The 26,479-nt window shown below is 35.7% G+C and overlaps 1 protein-coding gene across 2 annotated transcripts in view; it reads right to left on the reverse strand.

Annotated features, from left to right (window-relative positions):
- Positions 1–26,479, reverse strand: part of LOC136039742 (uncharacterized) — a 104,437-nt gene that overhangs the window by 52,789 nt on the left and 25,169 nt on the right. For both annotated transcript variants that reach the window (XM_065723582.1, XM_065723583.1), the window contains 2 exons: positions 16,071–16,164; positions 6,091–6,311 (listed from right to left, as the gene is read on the reverse strand). In XM_065723582.1, the coding sequence (XP_065579654.1) occupies positions 6,091–6,311; positions 16,071–16,164 (315 nt within the window). The remainder of the gene's footprint in view (positions 1–6,090; positions 6,312–16,070; positions 16,165–26,479) is intronic.

A 26,479-nucleotide genomic window follows, 5' to 3' on the forward strand; every position in this document is an offset into this window, starting at 1 on the left:
TCATTTTGAAAGTTCGGTTGGAGGCTTTCTGCATATCTACATTGTTGCATGTTGAGAAAAGAAGCTGAATTATTTTTCATCTCAAACAGTAAATCAACCCGTCAGTTTCAAACGATTGTCAGAACCTAACCATCGAAGAATACAATTAGACGTGGGAGGCCATACAGGAAAGCTAAGGTAACAGTATGAAATGATGTAATATAACATAACATGCTGCTTCATAAAAAAGAGAAAGCATATCAACTTCGCTTTTGTAGGGGCAAACAGCCAATTGTTGCTTTTTTATATTTGAGGGTGGGAAGGTCTTTAATTATATTTGGGAAAGAAAAAAACACATAGAAATCAATTCACAGAAATGTTTGTTTTTTTTGGGGGGAAGGCCAAAATGTGTTTTTCAAATCTAGGAGGTGCGTTTCTTTCAAATATTCAATGAGAAAACCAAAAAGGATTTCTAAATGAAAATACACTAAAAGGTATTTTTAAATTCTGGAGTAGGGGTGAAAAACTACCCTCCTCAATTGATGAGCACATAATATGCTGCTTCATAAAAAAAAGAGAAAGCATATCAACTTCGCTTTCGTAGGGGCAAATATCCAATTGTTGCTTTTTTATATATGAGGGTGGGAAGGTCTTTTATGATATTTGATTTTATGTTTTATGATATATGTTTTATAATATGATACAGTTTTATGATATATGATATCATGCTGAGAAAAGAAGCTGAATTATTTTTCATCTCAAACAGTAAATCAAGCCGTCATCTTCAAATGATTGCCAGAACCTAACCATTAGAAGAATACAATTAGACGTGGGAGGCCATACAAGAAAGTTAAGGAAACAGTATGACATGATGTAATATAACATAATATGCTGCTTCATAAAAAAGAGAAAACATATCAGCTTCGCTTTCATAGGGGCAAACAGCCAATTGTTGCTTTTTTATACATGAGGGTGGGAAGGTCTTTTATGGTATTTGGGGGAAAGAAAACACATTGGAATCAATCCACAGAAAATGTATGGGGAGGGAGGCAAAATGTGTTTTTCCAATCTCGGAGGTGCGTTTTTTTCCGGTATTCAATGAGAAAACCCAAAAGGATTTTTAATGAAAATACACCAAAGAGTATTTTTAAATCCTGGGGTAGGGCAAAAAACAACCCTCTTCAATTGACGTACCTATGCTGATTCTAATAAACAATACTTTTCAATATTTTCTATTGCTAGCGTTCTCTTTCAAATTAATGGGTACTTATGTATTATTCAGAGCACACTCAATAAGTGAAGTTAGGTTCTTTCGTGAAACAAATTGCGATACAGGTGCTTTAATTAATTAAATATTTGGTACTTATTCATTATTCAATTGATTCAATTCAATTCAGAACACACTCAAGAATTTTGCTGAGAAAATCCAGTTTCATAGCCACAAAGACAAAACTCAATTTAGTTTGCTACGCATAGTGATAGAAGATAGTGTCTGTGTCTGAACATGGATTTTGAAATGAAGATTTGGGATTTGCCAAAGACTAAGAAAGAGGCAATTGTATTTTTCCAGGATAAGGGGTTGTTGCCCACAACAAAAGAGTGTGTCAATGGACACAATATGAGGTACATCTCGCCATCATTTACAATCATACTTAGTAGAGTACATGTGGCGGGCGGCAGTAAAGGCAGAAGGAAGACCTCTTTTTAACGCGATTTTTAACGACATTTTTGCGTTCTGGGTACATAATTGTAAGTTGTAATTTTATAATTTTTCTAATAAAGTATTATATTTTCATCGTATTTTGTTTTATTTCATTAGCTTTATGAAAAGTTAGGGCTGTATATTTGCACATTAAGGGGGGGTGTGTGCATTATATCAAATAACTAACTTAACCTAACCTAACTACCTCTATATATAAAACATTTCATTAATATATACCTGCATCGTATTTTGTTTCACTAAAAAACCTAACTTCACTTATTGAGTGTGTTCTGAATAATACACAAGTACCAAATAATGTTCCAATGTTCTTTTATTATACTTGTAGGAAGGAAGACGCATTAGCATCAATTCACAGATATGCATGATGGGGAGGAAGGCAAAATGTGTTTTTCAAATTTTCAATAAGAATACCAGAAAGGATATTAAATGAAAATATGACAAAAAGTATTCTCAAGTTCTACGGGAGGGGGTAACCCTCCTCTTCAATTGACATCCCCACGCTGATACTAAGGAACAATACTGTTACAACATTTTCCATTGCTAGCGTTCTATTTCAAAATAATGTTCCAAGGGAGAGGGACACAGTTGCATGAAGTAATTGAAATTGAATTTTACATAATGTAATTTTTCGCTTTCATTTTCTTAATTTCTTTATATGTCACATAGTTCGGTATATTTTCGGTTCTTTTTTTGTCGTGATTTTTACTTTTTTGTTTGGACCGAGGTCGACTTACTATTTACCCCAAAGACGTTATTTTTTTCTATTTTCAATGTCACCGCTCCGGAGGTCCTAAATTTTTGGCCATCATATTTATCACGTTGCTTGTGCCATGCTAGGATTGGAATGCATAATACAGGACACGAAAATTGTGGTGTGATGTCAAAATGCCAACGCGTGGTGCTCTGAAATCCATATCAAATGACTGAGAGTGAGCAACCCCACAATCATATTTTCAGTTGAATAATTGTATTTTTTTCAGATTTTTCGTGCATTAACGATGCATTTTTTTTACTGCAATTAAAGATTCAGAAGAAAAAACTAGATCAGCTTCATGTGAACAGTCGTTAACTATGCGACGTTCTCTAAGACAGACCTAAATCGGCAACTAATCAGAAGCATTTCTTCTTTTGAAATGCTGGTTTTTTCAAACGATTTTTCTTCTTTTTTTCAAAACCTTAAGCCGTCTGGCACCAGCTATATTGCGGAATTGACATCCATTAATTTCTATTTGAACAATCACAATAATTGCAACCTTTACCATAAATATCAGAGAACCAAGCTTCAGTCGGTGACGCGAATTTCAGATATAAAACGACTTGTGGCGTATTCATCCTGCCCAATGAAAATGCCCCCTCCTCGCAAAAAAAACAAGTTATGTAATATTTCTAGATTTAGATGTAGTGACATTCATTTATTTTTCTGCGAGTCAATTCGTGAATTTGGGCCCCTGAACGATAAAAGAGAAAAACATACTTATTTTACTAAAAATATAGTCCAAAATAGCAGTACCCAAGTTAAATTGACCTTTTCTTTCAACCTACACGGTGGCTAATTAATTAAACAGTCGCTACACACAAATTTGGTAGAGATAGGTGGAAATTAACCCATGTTGGAACAATTAAGAATTGTAATAATGTAATCGAGGTCTCCTACTTTCATTTAGTAGACGATTTAAGTAAAGTATATTAAGGGTACTGACAGGGGCGAATCACCAGCATTTTTATTGGGAGGTGCGAGGGGTCCATATACCGATAGTCAAGGGGCATGGAATATATGATATTTTTTCTACATTAATTGGGGGGCGATTGCCACCTACCCCCAAACGGCACATCGGGTCTTGCAGTAATTTCAATAAGTGTAAGGTAGTTAGAAGTAATTCTAATTGATTCACCGGCTATTTTATAACAAATCCTATTCCTTGGCATCAACAATCCCAAGTTCTAGTACACAAGGCCATATCCAGAGGGGAGGAGGATTTTTTTACATAAAAAATTGTAATCCCCCTCCCAATTTTTTTATCCCCCCCCCCTAAAACAGTCCTGGAGAAGACCTTACTATTACATGAAATGTTTGTAACTAAAAAAAAACAACCAGAAACAGAAAAAATATTCTTTTGTATCTTCTTTTTTTGTTGTTCCAAAAGATTTTTATAAAGAAAAAAGATCTTCATTCAACGCAAATTCATGAAAAATTAGTGGAGTAAGGAGTTTTTCGTTTTTTCAGTGAAAGTTTAAAAAAAAATGTGTTTTCCAATGTCTAGGGTACAATTTTGTTGTTTTCGTTTTTTTTCAATATATACATATGAAAAGAAGAATTTTTCGAATTCTAAGGAAGGCAAAAAATCCCCCTTACATCTACCCAATACCCTCTATCATTATACATTCATGGCTTTTGGTAATTTCTCAATGCGTTCTTATCTCTAATATAGCATACATGAAATTACCCTGCTGTATAATCCCTTGAAAATAGCTTATTAGACTTAAGTAACCGCTTCAAAAAATATGAATTAGTGTTAGCCTCTTAAAAAATTTCCCAATACTAATAATAATCCCTAGCATAAAAACAGGGAATTTGAATAATTTTTACAGGATATTTTAATCTCTTGACTTGAAAAACTAGATCTTATAAAAAGAGAAAGTATTGTAACTTGAACCTGCTCCTGAAAATGATAATAACAGTACAAAAAAGGTATGAGCTAGAAAAATTTCCAGAAACTAAAAACTTGATAAGAACAGAAATACCTAAAAACTGATCGTATTTTGCGGTAGAATAGCAACCCAATTTTTTCTCTTGAGGGGGGATAAGGAGATAATTCAGTATGTACATCTATGCAGCAATAATACAAATAAAGTGTCGATCTACACATTGTTTTCCTAATTTAGGGGTAGGAGGAGAATTTGGATATAGTTCGTGGGTGGATCCCACCTCAGACTGAATTTAAGGGCTTAAACTGATATGTTATTATCAGCTAATCCTTCCGAGTAAATTCGCCTGACAACAGCAATGGATATTGGTGCAAATGCTGAAAAATTGTAAAGTCCAAAATGACTTCGAGAGTTTGTTAAAAAGTTTTTGAAGGAAAAGAACACATGAGATTTTGTTTTTTACATGTTTGAGAGAGAGAGAGAAAAAAAAAGAGAGAGAGAGAGAGAGAGAGAGAGAGAGAGAGAGAGAGAGAGAGAGAGAGAGAGAGAGAGAGAGAGAGAGAGAGAGAGAGAGAGAGAGAGAGAGAGATAGAGAGAGAGAGAGTAAATAAACAGAACTCATATTGAACTCTCTACAAACCCAACTTACTCTCTATCATTATAATATATATTTTTTTTGCTGATGTTAGCAGTACCAGAAAAAGCTCCTAAGCTACTATTAGGAATTATCATATTTGATCGAACATACTAGACAAAACATACATACCTCAAACAACATACTGCAGAACAATGTTAGCAGTACCAGTTAAATCTCATAAGCTAAAAGTCTGGGTAATTATGATATTGGATTTAACCTGTTACATAAAATGATTGATATCCACCTCTGAAACAATTTTTGAAATGAATTTCTGGAATAAAGTAACTTTGACCTTGTTCAAACGTGGCAACAAATTATGGCGTGAAGTCTTCTAATAGATTACGGTTAAAGATCGTCCTATTTACCTGTTTCTATTGGAAAATCTGTGAATGCTTTATTTTGACTATTCGTCCTTATTTTGCTTATTCATGATAAAGATAACTCTCTTTTAATTGGTTTTTCTACCCCTTAAGAGCAGACTCTTTTCGGAATTTGAGCACTTTCCTTGTAATTTAAAGGGTATACATTATGCTTTAGACTCCTTTGATTTCAGTAATAACGAACATATTTAAAAACCTAATAAATTAAACCTCAATTGTTGGATATAAAGAAGAAGATTCATTTAGGTATCTACCATTCTTACGCACCCGTTCCAACTGCCATGATCCCAAAATCAACGATGCCACTTTTCTTTCCGTATTTTCATGAAATCCACATATTTGATCTGATGTTACGATGACAGCCTTCACCTAAGATTTCTTTTTGATTTTTTGGAGCGACAAACTATTGTAACATACGAGTGGATTAAAAGCGATCACTCAGCTAGGAAGAAGGGTGGATTCTCCCAAGAAACGTAAAATAATAGAATCACCTCTGATCAAACGCAAAGCCTCGTGCACATCAGTACCATTTAGTCTACGAAAATGGCACACACTAAACGTGGCGAACGCCACCTGGTCAGCAAAATTTCTGAAAGTGAACCACCCTCCTCAGGAAACAAGCCCTTATTCAGAATTAAGAACTCAAGAAGCTCACAAAAGCTCATTTTATCTTTGATAAAATGATCAAAGCCGCACTTTTCTTTGAGAGCCGCACTTTTACTCACCTGACCATCTTGAGGACACGCTTGTACACCACAACTATCCAAGTTAGTTATTTCCACTTTATGCACGCCTGTTCGGCTGCCTGGAAGAATTTGACACACTCGAGATGTCTTAGGGTCAATTGAGGGTCTGCTGTCAAATAGTGGTTGGATAGACTGACCATTTGGGCTGACTATAGTAGCAACAAATTTTTCCCGGGAGGACATTTTCATGCAGGAAATTTCTAAAAAGAAAAGAACATGCATAAGAACTATGCTTACTGTCACTCCTGAGGGCCAAGTCATGTGCAAGTGAGAAATCTTATAGCTTGTAGAGCAATTTTGGAGGGAGGGGACAAAGCTTGAATTTTTTTCTGAAACTGCTGGATATTTATTTCAAATATACGTGGCACTATTTTGTTTGTATTTTAGTTCGCAGGCACGAAGCTGCCTTTGAATTATTTGAAACAGTTGGTGGTAACGAACAGTAGTAAGGAGTGACCCGGCTCAATAATAGCCGAAACTCTAAAAAACGGAAAGTTAGTACCAATAGTTACATCAAAATAATCTCATTTTAATGATGATTTCTAATATATAAGTTTCATTAAGTTTAGTCTTACCCATCAAAATCTACGAGCATGAGAAAATTTCTCTTATTTTAGAAAATAGGGGGAAACACCCCGTAAATGCTATGGAATTTTAACAAAAATCACACCATCAGATTCGGCTATCAGAGAACCCTACTGTAGAAGTTTCAAGCTCCTATTTTGTATTTTTTGCCAGAAGACAGATCACGGATGCGTGTATATTTGATTGTTTGTTGTTTTTTTTCCCCAGGGGTGATCGTATCAACCAAGTGGTCCTAGAATGTTGCGAGAGGGATCATTCTAATGGAAATTAAAAAATCTAGTGCCCTTTTTAAGTGACCAAAAAGTTGGAGGGCACCTAGGCCCCCTACCACACTCATTTGTTTTTGCAAAATTCACCGTATCAAAATTCTGAGATAGCCATTTTATTCAGCATAAACGAAAACCTTATAACTATGTCTTATGTTATAAAATGGAGTGCAACTAGGCCCCCTTCAACGTTAATTTTTCCCCAAAGTCATACGGATCAAAATTTTGAGATAGCTATTTTATTCAGCATTGTCATAAAACCTAATAGCTGTGTCTTTGGGGACGACGTACTCCCCCAAAGTTCCTGTGGGAGGAGCTGCAAGTTATAAACTTTGACCATTCTTTATATATAGCATTGGATATTGGGAAGTATACAGAGGGGGGATGTTGGGAAGTGTTTTCAGGGGGATTTTTTTTTGAGGGGGAGGGGAGGGGCTACCTGGAGGATCTTTCCATGAAAGAATTCTTCATGGGGGAAGAGAATTTCCATGAAGGGAGCGCAGGATTTTCTAGCATTATTTAAAAAAAAAAAACAATGAAAAAATAAATATGAAAAAGTTTTTTCAACTGAAACTAAGGAGCAGTATTAAAACTTAAAATGAACAGAAATTATTACGCATATGAGAGGTTCATCTCCTACTAATACCTCGCTCTTTACGCTAAAGAATTTTTAGTAATTTCAATTATACATTCTACGGCCTTTGTGATTCAGGGGTGATTCTTAAGGAATTGGGACAAAATTCAAGCTTCGGTGTAAAGAGCGAGGTATTGACGAGGGGGCAAACCCCCTCATATACGTAATAAAAACTACGAATATAGAAGTTCGTTACGTAATTTAATTCGTAAATTATGTATATTTTTGACTAATGAAAACGTTCTTAAAGAACTAAAAGTTCTAGTTGTCTTTTTAAGTAACCAAGATTGGAGGGCAACTAGGCCTCCTCTCCTGTTTCTTTTTTCTCAAAATCGTCCGATCAAAACTACGAGAAAGCCATTTAGCCAAAGAAAATGTTAATATGTGAATTTCGTTTTAATTATTCATGTGCGGAGAGCCAAAATCAAAACATGCATTACTTCAAAAACATTCAGTAATTAAATAAAAATAACAATTTTCTTTTAGCTGAAAGTAAGGAGCGAAATTAAAAATTAAAACAAACAGTAATTACTCCGTATATGAAAGGGGTTGTTCCCTCCTCAACAACCCGCTCTTTACGCTAAGTTTTTTTACTGTGTTAAAAAGTAGAGTTTTGACAAAGAGTAAAACTTTAGTGTAAAGAGCGGGACGTTGAGGAGGGAACAGCCCCTTTCATATACGGAGTAATTTCTGTTTGTTTTAAGTTTTAGTTTTGCTCCTTTTCAGTTAAAAAAACTTTTTTTTTTATATTTCAATGATAAAATTACATAAATCTAAATGTATCAGGATTTGTTATACTGAATGTACTCAATACGCTTATATTTTAAATTGAGAAAGTGAACCTGTGCAGGGGAGGGGAGCCCAGACCAGCATCCCATCTTTGTTTCACGATTTCATAATTTTCCAACAACTTTCTGAATTTCCTTCTTGAAATTCATCAGCTCTTTCATCTTTGGCACTTGAATTATTCCCCGCCAAAAATAAATTTCTTAAATCCATAATTATAAATGTCACTCGAAATTTAGTTTTCTTTTAGCGAGCAACCAAAATGTATGTCTTTATTGTTGCAATAAATTATTAAAACAATAGACTTGATTCATTCTAATAAATGTCGCTAAGTTTTTTTTTATCCTGTGTGATACTGAATTGTAAAACTAAATAGCAAGAGATTTGTGATCCGGAACCATATTCAACTGGGCATGACATCAGATAATATTTACAGGCAATCAATATTATGTGTAGGGTCTATTTGCATGTACATAAAGACACTTTTTGACTGCTAAGACTCTTGTGTCGGTACTGCAGTTTGTTGCTGCAGCTGAGCTCTAACTCTGAGTACTGTATTACCAAGGTGAAATAAAACCCACAGGGCCACCACAGAACATGTGCTAAAGGGCGCTAAATTAAAGTCATTCGCAACCAGACGTTTTATGACACAAAAAGTTTGAAATACAATCAGGGACACACACAAAAAATTTTTAGAGGTGACATTTTAGGGGCAAAAGTAAAAATCAAAATGGAAAGATAAGATTAAGGTAAAAAAAAGGTAAAAAAAAGGTAAAGGATACGGCATTAGACTTTACAGTCCGTACCGGCGGTGCTGATCTCCGTTTCTTGGCCCTTCAGCCAGGAAGTGCAATGGGAGGTTGGGGGCCAGCCATCCTGTGCTTTCACACACCCTTCCTGTTTACCTTCCCCAGATTTCTCCAGGTACCCAGTTAGAGCTGGGTTGACTCTGGCTAAGCTTACAGAGTCACGCCACTGATCCCCGTCCCAAACTGAAGAATTGGGTACACTGGGACTCGAACCCGCGTCCTCTCAGACAAGGGATCCCGAATCCAGCGCAGCAACCCACTCGGCCAAAAGATACGATTAAAAAAAAAAAAAAAAAAAAAAAAAAAAAAAAAAAAAAAAAAAAAAAAAAAAAAAAAGATTAGAGAAAGTGCCTTTTGCCAATGTAAATGCTTGTTTTTAAACCATTGGTCAGTTTAATGATTGTTTTGTCATCAAATTGTCATCAACTAGTCTGGTTTTCAAGGCCACATAGCAATGGTGCAGATTTAGGTCGACGTTCGGAGACGTTAGGAGATTTAGGTTTATAACTAAAGGCTGAAGTCGACGTTCTTTAACTACTTTGTAACTGGAGGCTTAAGTCAGAGAAACACCTTACAAGCTCAGTCAAACAGTTCGAGGTAACGAGAGAGAGAGAGAGAGAGAGAGAGAAAGAGACCCGGAATGACTCGGCTTAATCAAACAGTTCGAGGTAACGAACTGTAGTAAGGAGTGACCCGGCTCAATAGTAAACGAAATTATTGATTATGTAAGATGACTCAAAATTTGACATTCATTAATTAATTACATGTCTCTCTTGCAATTACTATCTCCTTTATCATTTAGTCAATACTGACAAGACATTGAAAGGTTATCAATTACTAACTGTAAAAAAGCGTTTTTTCTTCACCGCTATTCCAGCTCACGGATGAGTTTTCTTCTTTTTCATAACAGCTGCATACAATGACTAGCGTGATGTATGATCTTGTTACCCTGGTCGATTTCTGCACCCGAGAGTTCTTCGTGCTATGTCTCTAGTCCTTCTTCTGTGCATCAAAGCCTGCAAACAGCTCTATGTTTGTGCCATCAGTTCCACCTCAATACCTCAATTTTAGACAGCTAAGTGGGCAACCCCTTGGCTGTATCAGTCTTTATTTAATTGTCAGCGCATTTGCCTTGTATAGATTAACTTTTTTTAAAAGCTGGCTCAGATAGAATCTTCCAAAAGAGATAATAATGTGGGACCCGATTCACCAATATTACTTTTGGTCAGAGAGATAAATTGGAAACAACTTATGGCTAAAACATTTTTTTTTTATTGCTTTGGATTTTAATCTAAACTCATATTATGAGTTTCTACTTTTATTTCTACTTAAATTAGTGTTTCAGGTTTGTAGAATTGCATTGTCTTGCTTGTTCATAAAAAATACAAGATGAAGGCAATGATTATAAAACATCGTTCATCAACGGTATACACTAATAGTAGACAGCTGATAGTAGCTAGTTTCGGCCTGCGGTCGAATTTTACTTCGGCAGCCAGATTTCACGTCGCCCAATGAAACAAAGACACATCTTTCTATGCTGGCACATGTTTGGTTTGCTCTTATATTAAAAAAAAAAAAAAAAAAAAAAAAAAAAAAAATCACCTGAAAGTAAGAAGCAACATTAAAACTTAAAACGAACAGAAATTATTACACATATGAGGGGGTTGCCCCCTCCTCAATACCGTACTCTTCAAGCTAATTTTTTTTTAGTACTTTTAAAAAAGCTTCTTATTGTTCTAATTAAACGAACCTTGTGTTTCAGGAGTCGTTCTTAAAGAATTGGGACAAAACTCAGACTTTATCGTAAAGAGCGAGGTGCCGAGGAAGGTACAACCCACTTCGTAAACTCTCTAGTTTCTGTTCGTTTTAATCTTTAATGTTGCTCATTACTTCCAATTAGTTTTTTTTTAATTTCTAATTTTTTTCCACCTAAATTGAAAAATCCCCATCCCCGGAAAGAGATCTTCTAGACAATTCAATCCCGGTGAAAATTTACTCCGGACAATTATTGTTAACATCTCCATACGTTAAATTGATTTGTCAAAGAGAAAATAAGACAAATAAAAATAACTTAGTAAAGGAATTCCGGCCAATTCTCCCAGCATAAATCCCCCCAGCTGGAAAATTCACACCCCCGCCCGAAAACGCATGCACACTTCCGTAAATAATGGAAACAATTTATAGCTTAAATACCTTTCCGTAGGAAATGTGGGGGGGGGGTCATCCTATCTCCTTGGGCACAGTTATGTGCCCAAATTATGTACACAGTACACAAATTATGCTGAACAGAATGGCTATCTCAAAATTTTGATGAGACGATTAGGGGAAAAAGGAGTGTTGCCCTCCAATATTTTTGGTCACTGAAAAGGACACTAGAAATTTTTATTTTCGTTCGAATCAGCCATCTCCCAATGTTCTAGGACCATTGGTTCGATACATTTACCTCTGGGAAAAAACAAAGAGATAAACATGCATTCGTAATCTTTCTTCTGGCAAAACATACAAAATTCCTAATTTATGCAGGTATGAGCTTGAAACCTCCAAAGTAGGGTTCTCTGATACACTGAATCTGACGGTATGATTTTCATTAAGATTCTTTGACAAATGAAAATCAATGAAAAACAATGAAAATGAGGCAAAGTTTCTAAGGCTCGTAGCCTTTGATGAGTGACACTAAGCTCAATGCGTCTTATATATTTGGAAAGAGCATAATGAGCCAACTTTCTCGTATATGTAATGATACCAAAATTGAGTTTTTTTTAGAGTTTCGGTTACTATTGAGCCGTGTCGCTCCTTACTTACAGTTCGTTGCCACGAATTGTTTGAGCATTCAGTTTTATAGCCGGAAAAATTTTGCTTTAACTATAAAGAAATGTTCCTGTTTGATAAATACAAACAAAATCATATTATTTTGTTGAAATCTTTTCAAGCCTTCTTTTTTCCTTCAACTTCCTTGAAGAATTTTATGGAATTTCACTTTCCATCAGATCTGCCCGCCTGGGTTCAAGGCCTGTATCATATTAAATAAAAAAAAAACTAGTTTTTTTAACTGAAAGTAAGGAGCGACATTAAAACTTAAAACGAACAGAAATTACTCCGTATATGAAATGGGTTGTCCCCTCCGCAGTCCCTCGCTCTTTACGCTAAAGTTTGACTCTTTGCCACAATTCTACTTTTTAAAACAACTAAAAACTTTAGAGTAAAGAGCGTGGGACTGCGGAGGGGACAACCCATTTCATATACGGAGTAATTTCTGTCCTTACTTTCAGTTAAAAAAAACTAGTTTTTTTTATTTAATTTCTGAACGTTTTTGAATTAATGCATGTTTGATTTTGGCTCTCCGCACATAAATTATTGAAATGAAATTAGTATATTAATTTTTTTTTGGCTAAATGGCTTTCTCTTAGTTTTGATCAGACGATTTTGAGAAATAAGGGGTGGGGAAGGAGGCCTAGCTGCCCTCCAATTTTTCGGTTACTTAAAAAGGCTACTAGAACTTTTAATATTCAACGAACGTTTTTATTAGTAAAAAATATACGTAACTTAAGAATTAACTTACGTAACAAACTTTTATATTCTTATATTTTTATTATGTGTACGAGGGGGTTTGTACCCTCGTTAATACCTCGCTCATTACACTAAATCGTAAGTTTTGTTCCAATTCTTTAAGAATGACCCCTGAATCAAATAGGCCGTAGAATAAATAGTTGAAATCACTAAAAATATTTTAGCATAAAGAGCGAGGTATTTATCTCCTCCTAAATACCTCGCTCTTTATGCTAAAGTATTTTTAGAACCCTTCATATGCGTAATAATCTCTGTTTGTTTTAAATTTCAATGCTATTCCTTACTTTCATATGTAAAAACGTTTTCATGTTTATTTTTTCATTGTTTTTTTTTTATAGTAATGCTAGAAAATCCTGCGCCCTTTTCATTGAATTTTTTTCCCCCATGGCATATTTCTCCAAGAAAAAATCCTCCGTCATAGCCCCCTCCCTCAACCCTACCCCCAAAACCAAAAAAATCCCCCTGAAAACGTCTGTACACTTCCCAATAACCATTATTATATGTAAACACTGGTTGAAGTTTGTAACTTGCAACCCCTCCCCCAGAGATTGTGGGGGAGTAAGTCATCCCCAAAAACATAGTTATTAAGATTTTCGATTATGCCAAACAAAATGGCTATCTCAAAATTTTGATCCGTTGACTTTGGGAAAAAAATGAGCGTGGGAGGGGGCCTAGATGCCCTCCAATTTTTTTGGTCACTTAAAAAGGGCACTAGAACTTTTCATTTCCGTTAGAATGAGCCCTCTTGCGACATTCTAGGACCACTTGGTCGATACGATGACCCCTGGGGAAAAAAACAAACAAAAAAACAAACAAATAAACACGCACCCGTGATTTGTCTTCTGGCAAAAAATGCAAAATTCCACATTTTTGTAGATAGGAGCTTGAAACTTCTACAGTAGGGTTCTCTGATACGCTGAATCTGATGGTGTCATTTTCGTTAAGATCCTACGACTTTTAGGGGGTGTTTCCCCCTATTTTCCTAAATAAGGCAAATTTACTCAGGCTCGTAACTTTTGATGGCTAAGACTAAACTTGATGAAACTTATATATTTAAAATCAGCATTAAAATGCGATTCTTTCGATGTAGCTATTTATATCAAAATTCAATTTTTTAGAGTTTTGGTTACTATTGAGCCGGATCGCTCCTTACTACAGTTCGTTACCACGAACTGTTTGATCATAGATTAACAAAGGTTTTCACTCAGCCGGTCCAGAGTTAGCCCCAAGAGCTAGGAACCACAAGAGGGGCAATGAGGCTTTCTTATATTAAAGTTACATTTGAAATAGAATTTAAATCAGCCAGTTATCTAATGAAAAATTGATCGAATAAGAATATTATTCCAACTGTTTAAAACATGAAAAAGAGGATTAAAAACTAATTTTCTTGTTATTTAAACAAAATAAGTAACTTTAAGCAACACGCTGTGGAAAACTGGAAATCCTAGAAACAATGTTGAAATGAGATGAGTTGAAGGAGATACAAATGAGATGGTGGAACCAAGAACGTATCCAGGATGTTGCTCGAGGGGAGGGGTTAATAACTTTACAAAACGACCCAAAATTTTGTTAGTATATAGTTTTGTTACTTTTTACGGGTCGAAGAAAAATTTTATAGAGGGGTTCAAACCCGGTAACACCCACTTCATGGATTCGGCCTTAGATGCAACATAGATTGATTCATGATTCAGTATTCGTTGCAGACGGAACAAATCTCTGATGGAGAAAATACCTCATAAAGAGTCTTGTATTATCACAGCTGACTATAGTTGAACAAATTGAGCAAACACATTTAAGGATCAAAAACAGAGAAGCAGCCACTAACTGTCAATTAAAACTTTGCTTTATTTAGTGGCATCGCACTTCATTATATTTAACGCCAACTTTGTATTATATGTGATCATTATAAAAGCCTTTAAAAGGAAGTAAACTTCAAATCAAAGATCTTGAAACTGCTACGCTTTCTGAATAGAAAAACACCACATAAAGCATAAAGCCCAGCTTAGGGTCATAATCAAAGTACATCCAGAAACCCCTAGTTCTACTAATAAGTTTTGTAGAAAAAAAATACCGTATTTTTGTTACGCTTCAAACATTTTAGCAATTTTATATTATTCAAATTTAAAGTAAGCTGAACACCGTTTCTATCTGCATTTTTTATTCATTATTTCTACCACGTATCATTATTCCATTTCAAAGTTTTTTAATTAATATTATTTTTAGACTAACATTATTCTTTTCCTTTACTATTAGGTAAATATCTACACACAAAAAATTAAGTACGCATTCTTTTCCTCTTTTTTTCTTTTTTCAGAGAAGGCTAAACAGCAAAACTATAACAGTTACAAAGGTTTTTTCCCGAAGTATTTTATAACTACGCGAAAAATATTGTCTGGAATTGTAACATTCACAAAAAAGTATGGTTTCACTAAACGATTTTATTTAACATTGTGCAGTACTGGCATTGTGCAATTTTGTCATGATTTTTGTGAAACCCCAAGCAGCGATCGATTTTCTACTTTTTTGAATGTTTTAGTTCAGGACTTATCAAAGTTGCGAAAATTTTTTACAAATTTTAACAAAACAAACATTTTAAGATTTGAATAAATTCAAATTATCGAAAGAGACTGCAGCCTTGTAAATCCTGTTTTTTACAGAATCCATGCCACCAAAGGACAATTTAAGCTGAAAAAGAAAAAATTGCAATCAGATGAAATTCTCTGCTGCCCAATCAGTTTGAAAGCGCCTATGGTTTCCCATGCATTCATCAGAAAGCTGCCACTAAATATTATTCTGTCTCCTGATACTGAAACTAAGCTCATGAAAAGTGTACGATCACGCCACCCAAGTAACACAAGGCTCTTAGGCCCAACGAGTATGCTTTCTCCTTGGAAAAGTTTAAGCCATTTTAAATTATATGACAAGTTCTAAATAAAGAATTGTCAATCCGCCTGTACAATCTAACGTCACGAAGGAATTGGGGAGTTATATAAATGAAATTTCTAAGGAAAGCTTATAATTTGTTTATTGTTGAAAGGTAAGGAAAGAAGCTTTGCCATATTTTTGGCTCTCACGAAATTGGTGATGGCTCTTTGCCACAAATTGTTATAATTATTTTCATTTTTTTTAGAACTAGGGATTTAACAGTCTAATTTCTACCGAAGCACTTTTGGTGTATACTATTTTTATATTACAGTCAGAGATAAAGATTTTAGCCAACTATCAAAAGTGAGAATTTAGACTGCCTAAACAGTTGTTCTGCTACCAAAAAAACATTCAGATCATCCGTCAACCCACTCAAATCAAACTTACCTTTAACTTCCACATTGGGACCAATCCGCTGTGTCCCAGTGTTAATTTCATTTGCATGTGAAGACACAGCTCCTGACTTCGACTCAATTATTACCTAAAATAAAGATATAAATCAGTTCCTTCAAGTTCACTTTGTCGCCCAAGAGAAATTCAAATCACCTAAAAATACTGAGAAAACTTTCTGGGTGACTGACTTAAGCATTTACGAAAACTACAGCTTCTGCTATAGGCAATTGTGTATGGAGGCTACGTGGGAGGATCGTTCCATTCAATAATTTTTCGTGGGGGAAGGGACTTTTCCATGGAGGGTTTTATTTTTTTTCTTTTTTCTTGTTTTTTCTTTTAGGTCGCTTGTCTGCATTATTGAAAGAACAATAAGAAAATAAATAAAAAAACAAGTTTTTTGAACTGAAAGTAGGGAGAAAAATTGAAACTAAATACGAATAGAAATTAGAACTTATATGACGGGATCTCAGCCTCGTCAATACCTTGCTCTTTATGCTAAAGTTTTTTCTTAGTACTTTAAAAAGGGCTATCAATTCTAATTAAACGGCTTTTGTGGTTCAGGAGTCATTCTTAAAGAATCCGGACAAGATTTGAACTTTAGCGTAAAAACCGAGTTATTGACGAGGGGGCGATCCCCCTCATATACGTAATGATTTCTGTTCGTTTTAATTTTTAATTTTGCTCCTTACTTTTAGTTGAAAAAAACTTTTATTTAATTTAATCATCTAAAGAGTGTAAATCAGAAGCATGAGGAGCGTTTTACTAGTGGATACTAAAATCTCAAGCAAATTTGTAGAGATTTCTTTTACGTACAAACTTTTACGTTTTACTTTTGCTGCGGCATATATTCGTATGCTTAAGGTCGGAGATGCTATTACACAAAGGTCCGGGGGAATGTAGTGGATTTTATAAATTGGTCGATAAATCAATAGACTGTTCCAGACTTTACCCAATGTTTTAAGAAAAGAATGGTACTGTGGCTGATTGACCAGAATGATTGACCAGCAGTAAATTGAGTGGGATCGCAGTGCCAAAATTTTGATTTACCGACCCTCGGCAAAAAATTTACCGATTGGTCGCACGCACTAGGCAGCAGTACTCCTACCTACCAGCTCATTGTGGTTTGTGGTCCCATTTATATTATTTATTTTGTTTAGTGCATATGAAAATTCCTGTGATACGGTATTTGGCGATGGACCAAGAATGAATCTAAGATGGGGATTTAGGGGTTTGAATGTCCCCCCTGAATATTTTCGTCCGACTCGTAAAAGCGTAAAAAAAATGTATATAAACAGATTTTTGATACCTTTCGTTTTTTTTACCCCCCCCCCTAAAAACGAACTGGATCGTGGCTGTGACTTGCAATAGACAAAGCTATTGCTTCCGACAGCTACTCAGTTCTTTTTCAGGTTTTCAAAGTCCTTTTTATTACCAAAATTAGGTTCTACTCATCAAAAACTTACAACGACAATAAAATCCCAACATTTGTCCTACATCCTCAAAAAGAACTTCTTCAAAATATGACCCACAAAATTTTCTGGGTGCAGCCCTACCTGTACTATATACTCAGCTAAAAAGCAAACTTATCATTTAATGGCTTAATTATCTACGGTAAACAAATATAGTTTTGGGAAATCCATTACTTATCTACATAGTTCATTAAGAGCAGAGCCTTAATTTAAGTGCTGGTTTGAAATGCTTTTAAATTTTACAACTTTTGGTGGTGTAGTTGATGGTCTCTAATTTAAGCCATAAAATTTTGTTGCCATTATTAGCCATACATTTGAAACATTTGTGACTACCGTTTTTTGCTAATTTTCAATTCTTACCTGATTTTAACACATGCAAGAAATTTTGCGATAGTGAAATTGCAAGGCAATAAAGATAAATGCAATTTTTTATTCATTAGATTCAATGTCTTCAATTTTGGTGAAATTACTAAGAGTAATATAGTGTATGCATGCTGCCAAAAGCTTAAGGCTAATGGTCTTTTTTGTTCCCGCCCAATTTCTGAAACAGATTCTAAGAATCTTAATAACGCCACTGCTAGTATCTATTCGATAGCAAACTCGTTTATGAGACTTGACAAAAACATAAACAAGTGGGAGAAAAAAACAAAAGATGTTTGTTTAGCAAAAGCACGTTAGATTCTACGGAGATTAATTTAAATGAACAGGTTATGTAAAAGAAAATATACCCACTGCTGAGCTAAAAATAGTGTTTTCTTTTGCACATCAATTTAAAGGGTAATCCTATATTGTTTCGCTCAGAGATTTTGATTCGATGTGCATTGAAAGCAAATGGTAGAACTTGTACGAAAAGTAGACAAATCTTTTATTTTCGAGATGGGTGTCTGTTTTGAAATGTAAAGCGTGAACTCTCCCAAACCTCAACCGAGACCGAGTACGTTTGGAAATGAAAATTGTTTGGCTATTGGGAGAACCCTTGGGTATTGAGAATTGCAAGCAGTTAGCCAGGTGGGTGAAACACCCACCTGGCTATTTTCTTTTAATCTTCAGTTCTCGAAGTCCACCAGTCCCCAAACTTAAACCTCGTCATGTTACTTCTGAATTCCTTTTTACAAATTGTGATGAAAATGAAATAAATGAAATAATTATGTGTATGAAATAACAATCCTGTGGAGTAGATGAAGTATCGTTAAAGCAACAAAAACAATTGTTATTTCTATTTTGACTCATCTGATTAATTTATCACTTGAAGAGGGAACTTTTCCAGAAAGACTTAAATTAGCCTGAGTGCTACTCCTTCACAAAGGGAAGTCAAAAAATGAACCGAGTAATTACCGATCCATTTCTATTTTACCTTTTTTTCGAAGATTTATGAGAAAGTAGTCCATGAAAGAATGTATGATTACCTCCAGGAGTAGAATCTTCTGTGCGATACCCAACTTGGCTTTCGCAAAGGACTTTCTACGGATATGCACCAGCTATCTGGAATTCAATCCCCTTGGAAATCCGGAACTCAAATAACCTTACTACCTTCAAGCGAGCAGTGAAGGGTCGTTCCAGAAATACTGTTTAGATTTGAATATCATGCGGTCCTCCTCTTTTCGATCTTTTCTTTTATTTTCTTTATTTTCTTTTCTTTCTCTTCGTCACTCCCCTTTTTTCTCTTTTTTTTCGTTTTTTGATAAATCCAGTTGATTCGTTGTTTCTGTTAGTTGATTGTTTAATTATTCTTTAGTTAAGTTTCTGCCCTAGTCAAGCACTTTTGTGCTTTCCTGGCAGGTTATGTGCATGTAATTATGTGTTTTTATTTAAATATATATGATTGAATTGAATTGAAGAATTCCTGCGAACAAAACTCTAGCACAGCTTGCATCAAACAATAAGTGCGTAATTGGTAATTTGATGTGTGTGTGTAGACTTGTTCCTGTGTTTGCGTACGTTTGTGTTTTTGTGCTCCTCAATCTCATCCTGCTAAATAACTAAGAAGACTAATCCGCCATTCCATCATAAATTTACTATGAAAAAGTAGCACATAAACAGAATTGATGGAAATAAAACTAATTTATTGGGAAGATAACAAGAGGAAAAGTTTGTGTAAAACGAAAAACTCAATGCATACCCGTACTAATGAACTTATTTTGGAAGAAATATAGCCTCTCAGGCGCATACGGGTTAAAGCACATAAAAAAGAATTTTTATTGAAATAGAAGAAAAGCGATAACAGTAAAAAGTTTGGGATTTCCCAAAAGGAATTTAAAAACCCTTGTCCATCGTATCTGCCCCCATTAAAATACAACAACGAAAACAAACAGTCCGCACATGCAAAAGTAAACTACCCAAAGAACAAGAGCTAAGAGCTCATATGGCACTTGTGACGAGGTCGGAAGAGCCGAGAGCTCATATGGTACGAGGTCGGAAGACCCAAGAGCCAAGAGCTCATTTGGCACTTGTGAGAAGGTCAGAACCTAAAGTTAAACTTTATAGCACAAGATCCTTCTAAATATCAAATTTCATTAAGATCTGGTCACCCTTTCGTAAGTTACAAATACCTCAATTTTCAAAATTACCTCCCCCCTCCCAATTCCACCAAAGAGAGCAGATCCGGTCCAGTTATGTCAGTCACGTATCTTAGACAGGTTTCTATTCTTCCCATCCAGTTTCATCCTGATCTCACCGCTTTAAGTATTTTCTAAGATTTCCGGTCCCCCCAACTGCCCCCCCCCCAATTACGTTTGATCCGGTTGAGATTTAAAATAAGATATCAGAGTTACGAGGTCCTTCTAAATATGAAGTTTCATGAAGATCCGATCACTCCTTCGTAAGTTAAAAATACGTTATTTTTCTTATTTTTCAGAATTACCCCCCCCCCCCCCCGCAATTGAGCGGATCCGTTCCAATTATGTAAATTACGTATGCAAGACTTTTGCTTATTTTTCCAACCAAGTTTCATCCCAATCCCTCCAATCTAAGCGTTTCCCATCATTTTAGGTCTCCCCACCCCAAACTTCCCCCAATGTCACCAGATCCGGTCAGGATTTAAAATAAGAGCTTTGAGCCACGATATCCTTCTAAAAATCAAGTTTCATGGAGATCCAATCACCCGTTCGTAAGTTAAAAATACCTCATTTTTTCTAATTTTTCAGAATTAACCCCCCCCCCCCCCAACTACCCAAAAGAGAGCGGATCCGTTCCGTTTATGTCAATCATCTATCTAGGACTTGTGTTTATTTTTCCCACCATGTTTCATCCCGATCCCTCCACTCTAAGTGTTTTCCAAGTTTTAGGTTCCCCCTCCCAACTCCCCGCCCCCATCACAAGATCTGGTCGGGATTTAAAATAAGAGCTCTAAGACACGATATCCTTCTAAACATCAAATTTCATTGAGATCCGATCACCCGTTCGCAAGTTGAAAATACCTCATTTTTCTAATTTTTAAGACTTACTCCCCCCCCCCCCCAACTACCCCAAAGAGAACAAATAAGTTCCGATTATGTCAATCATGTATCTAGGACTTGCGCTTATTTTTCCCATCAAGTTTCATCCCGATCCCTCTACTCTAAGTGTTTTCCAAGATTTTAGGTTTCCCCCCTCCAACTCCCCCCAATGTCATCAGACCCAGTCGGGATTTAAAATAAGAGCTCTGGGACACAATATCATTCCAAACATCAAATTTCATTAAGATCCAATCACCCGCTCATAAGTTAAAAATACTTCATTTTTTCTATTTTTCCGAATTAACCGGCCCCTACTCCCCCCCCCAGATGGTCAAATCGGGAAAACGACTATTTCTAATTTAATCTGGTCCGGTCCCTGATACACTTGCCAAATTTCATCGTCCTAGCTTACCTGGAAGTGCCTAAAGTAGCAAAACCGGGACTTTAGGTTTTCCCCCTCCGACTCCCCCCAATGTCATCAGATCCGGTCGGGATTTAAAATAAGAGCTCTAAGACACAATATCATTCCAAACATGAAATTTCATTAAGATCCAAATACCCGCTGATAAGTTAAAAATACTTCATTTTTTCTATTTTTTGCGAATTAACCGGGCCCCCACTCGCCCCCAGATGGTCAAATCGGGAAAACGACTATTTCTAATTTAATCTGGTGCGGTCCCTGATACGCTTGCCAAATTTCATCGTCCTAGCTTACCTGGAAGTGCCTAAAGTAGCAAAACCGGGACAGACCGACAGACAGACAGACCGACAGAATTGGCGACTGCTATATGTCACTTGGTTAATACCAAGTGCCATAAAAAGGATGAATGTTTGAGAGGTTTTTCACTCTCAGAAATCATATACCTCAGGTGGCTAGTACCAAGCATGGCAGAAGTGTGCCAAGCATAGCGGAACTGTGAGAACAGTACTAAGAGTGAATGATCTGTGCCAAGCATGACATAAGTATCCCAAGCATGGCAGATGTCTGCTAAGTCTGATACAAGATCGTGATTTCATAGCAATCTGGGAATGTACATTATACAATTAGGCTAGTGAGTTAAGTAATTGAAAATTAAAGAGCCATTTGAAACAGACGGACAGAAAATAAAATCCTTCAATGATCTAAATGTGAAACGGTCAAACATTACTGTCTATGCATAATTGACTGAAAATGAAGAGAAATAAAAATAAATAATTATACCAAACATAAAAGAAATGGGTACTGCTATATACAAATAATTAAATCCTAAACGATTAAAAATTAAAATGAGTGCTAAAGTTAAACCAAAAAGGACACAAATTACTGCCCATAGGAGTTCGACTAGAGTTCCGTTCTAACCGTAAACCAAAATAAAAAATTGTCGCTAAATAGAATCTGTAAACCTTAATTGTTGATGTTTCCTGTAATTAGTATATTAAACACTAAATAATTATACATTACACATTCAGTTCATTTTCAATATCTTTCCAGTCACCTTGATTTTTATAGAGGTTTTTTTTGTCAGTATTTTGGAATTAATAAGATGAAAGCTATTTTCCTTGTAATAAGATTAGGGCATTAACGTTATTTTGTGTTAGGGCGAGATGCACAAGATTTCGGAAAGAAACTTAAAGACGCTTTAATTAAATACCAAAAATGAACGAATTGTACAGAAAACGTAATAATTGTAGGAAAAACTATAAAAATCACAAATACTAAGCCCAAGTAACATACAAGAAATTTATAAGAAAAAAACTAAAATTGTTTGTATTAAATGTATTTAATATGCTTCAGACCAGATAAGAAACTTCATTATTTTTGGACATTGACGAAGATTGAGACAGAAATTTATGGAGGAAAAAATAATTTTCCTTGCCAATATTTTTTAACACATTTTTTTTTATCAAACACGAAGATTTATCTATTCCAAATCATGCCAAATTATTTCTTCAAAATCACTGTTTTCATGCATTGAGTTCCTGGTAAATTCACTGTTCTCCCCCGATCCCTTCTGTGCGTTTTTTTTCTTGCTGTTCACTTCAACTCGACTCAACCTTCTTTTTTTTCCTCTTTTTATTTCTTGAGACAAGCTTGAGTCCTTCGGTTGGTGGGCTGTTGTACATTTTACAGACACAGGTTCTCTGATTTCCATATTCCTTGCAACCCTTGAGTCTAAAATTTCAGGAAGTAAGGATTCATTCCAGAAGGCTTCAAGCTTCGGAAATATTTTTTCCCAGTAGTCTTTCGATCGGTGAACTGTAATTATTTCCCAATCCTCAATAGAGTTATAAACTATTAAGTGGCATACCATTTTATCCAGTATCTCGAGTTGGCCTTGTATCTGGGCGAAATACCTGTGATTTTTTTTTAGCTGAAGACCTTCACTGGATAATTCAAGAAAAAATGCTTTAACTAAATTTTTTGACTGGGCCACATCATAAATGGTTTTGAACTCTGGTATATTATGCACCGTTTTTATCTCTATAGGTGTGCCATTAGGGAGCAGCCCATCTACAGATGCAGCAAGATACTGATACTGTGGATGCACACTGAGTCCTATTTGATCTCCCTTTACGACTTTTAAGTTGAATTTGTTTTCATATGCTTCTAGTGCCACTACTTCTAAATCTAAGCCCTTTTTCATTAGGGCAGAGCAGAATCTAGGTCCCAAGTTTCGAATTTGCTTAACAATTGGGGCAACTCTGGTGCTGTTTTTTCTGGTTGCAATTCTGTGGAAGTAACTACTAGTTATTCTCTTAGATCTTTCTTCAACCCAAGTGTCATTTTTGGATTGGCCCTTGGTACTGTTGAACAAACAGCTTATACTGGCAAAATCCAATTTTAAATTCTCGTCAGTATATTTTTGTATGGCCAAATTCATTTCATCAGAAGTCATGTCTGGCTTATTGCAATTTGGTCCATAGTCACGATTACCAAAGTTATAGTTTCTATTTTTTAACTTAGCAACGTGTTTTCCTCCAAGAGCACTATAATAACTGGTCAAATTACGTTTAGATATTACACGGAGTTTAGCCGTTTTATTACAATATTTTTTTGTTACGCTAGAAGGACTAAGCCCAAAAATATTTTCCCAAGCTAATTGATGCCATTTTGGACCTGAATTATAAGCAAGACTTGCTCCATGAACTCTTGCATGATATGAACCTCGTTTAGACCGGCTTATTTGCTTTCCTCCGATGAATTTAGCAACAACTGACATGTAGCTTTCAGCTAAGTTTGTAGTTGCGTCATTTCGAAGCTGCTCTGCTTTTCGACACACAATATCGACCTCTGTCATAACATCTTCAAACACGTGCAGGGGAAAATTATTCCACCGATCTTCTATTTTACTATTCACGGTCAATTCAGCAATCTTAGGACATCCAGAATCAGATTTTGTGTGGTTTCCGAAAACATGGTACGGACCTCTTTTTAACAAGATTTTCAATTCTTCTGCTGTTCCATTATTTTCAGAATTTATTTTTATCGCACCCCTTAAATTTTTTGTCAGTTGCTGGATAATTCCTCGGGGAAGACATTTTGTGTACAAACCTTTTTTATTTTTGCACAAATTATATAGATGGGCTGTATAGTTTTTTGTGACGTGATTTGCACATTCATGTTTCCGTATGTTGGAACCGTAGGAAACAATTTGTTTTAGCTTATAAAAAACACTGGAATCACCGTCACCGATAAACTCTAAAAACTGTAATCCGTGCATCTCCTCACTGGAACGAAAGCCTTCAACTAGAATATCTGTTTCCATGCTCCTTGAATTTCCGTTATAATTCAGAAAGCAGAAATGATCTTTGGGAATTACTTTGGCGTTTGCAGAAGAAAAACATATATAACAGTATTTATTTTTTATGCCAACATATAACAGTTTTTTCGTAAATGCATCTATGATAACTGCAACACATCCTTTGGCCGAATAATCGTGTCCTTTGCTACGCTTATTCCAGCCTCCATCACATATCACTTTTGTCCAGTATGAGTCCTCCTTATACATATCATCATGAATGGCTGATTTTAAGGCCTCTCGTCCATTTTCTAGCAAAATTTCCGATAAACTATTCATCCAAGCATTACCAAGCTGCCTTTCAATACGGGAATAAACTATTCGTGACATTGGTTTCACTCCAAGCACCCCGAAGAATTCACACAGTGTAGAATACCCTCCTCCACTACCCATGGCTCCCCAAACAGCCTTCAAATTCAAGCAGCCTTTAAGACTTGATTTTTTTTCGGAAAAAGCAACCTGTGTCTGGTCCGTAAAACTTGAAAGATATTCTTTTACGCTTGTTGCTGGACATTCTGGTTCACCTTTAATCCTCTTTTCCCAGTTACACTTATTACACTTAACTTTCAGTTCAGTTTTCCGGCCTTTCTTTTCTAATTGCTTTATAATCAATTTTCCGTGATCGCAACTGATTTTGTGTCTGAATGCTGAAATTCCTTCAGCAAGGAAATACCTTAGATTCACAATGCAGTTTCCATCTGGAATTCCAGATAAGTCTATCTCAGTATTCGTATCGGGGCAATCAACACCGTAAGAACCACTACCGTTTCCCAATTTATTTGAATCGTCTATGAGAGGATTTGCTGAAAATTCTTCTGAAATTTTCGATCCATTTGACAAATTATCTTTATCTTGTTCTCCAAGCAGCACCTTTCTAAAAAAAATGAAAAGAACCATAGAAAAACAAAACAGCGACCCGGCTCAATAGTAAACGAAAGTCTAAAAAACGAAATTTTGATACTAATAAATACGTCAAAAGAATCGGATTTTAATTAAATTTAGTCCTACCCATCAAAAGATAAGAGCCTGAGAAAATTTGTCTTATTTTGGAAAAAAGGGGGAAACACGCCCTAAAAGTCATAGAATTGTTTTGCCAGAAGACTGATCAAGGGTGCGTGTTTATTTGTTTTTTGTTTTCTTTTTCCCAGGGGTGATTGTATCGACCCATTGGTCCTAGGGTGTCGCAAGAGGGCTCATTTTAATGAAAATGAAAAGTTCCAGTGCCCTTTTTAAGCGACCAAAAATTGGAGGGCACCTAGGCCCCCTCCCACTTTCATTTTTTTTCTCAAAGTCAACAGATCAAAATTTTGAGATAGCCATTTTCTTAAGCATAGTCAAAAAACATAATAAGATGTCTTTGGGGACGACTTACTCCCCCATAGTTCCCGGGGGAGGGGCTACAAGTTATAAACTTTGATCAGTGTTTATCTTGACCTGATGCCCACTTAATTGGACAATCTGTCTTGGCTTTTTCTACAATTGGCCATGACTTGACTTTTCCCACAACTATTCCTTTTAATTAAAAGTCAACGGTTGAGGGGTTTTGGCTGAGGGGGGGGGTAGAGGGGAGGGAGCTACGTTGAAGGATCTTTACTTAGAGGAATTTGTCACGGGGGAAAAGAAATTCAATGAAGGGGCATAGGATTTTCTAGCATTATTAAAAAAAACACTGAAAAAATAATAATGAAGAAGTTTTTCAACTGAAAGTAAGGAGCAGCATT

The sequence above is a fragment of the Artemia franciscana genome, chromosome 20 (genome assembly GCF_032884065.1).
Source record: "Artemia franciscana chromosome 20, ASM3288406v1, whole genome shotgun sequence".
Lineage (NCBI taxonomy): Eukaryota > Metazoa > Arthropoda > Branchiopoda > Anostraca > Artemiidae > Artemia > Artemia franciscana.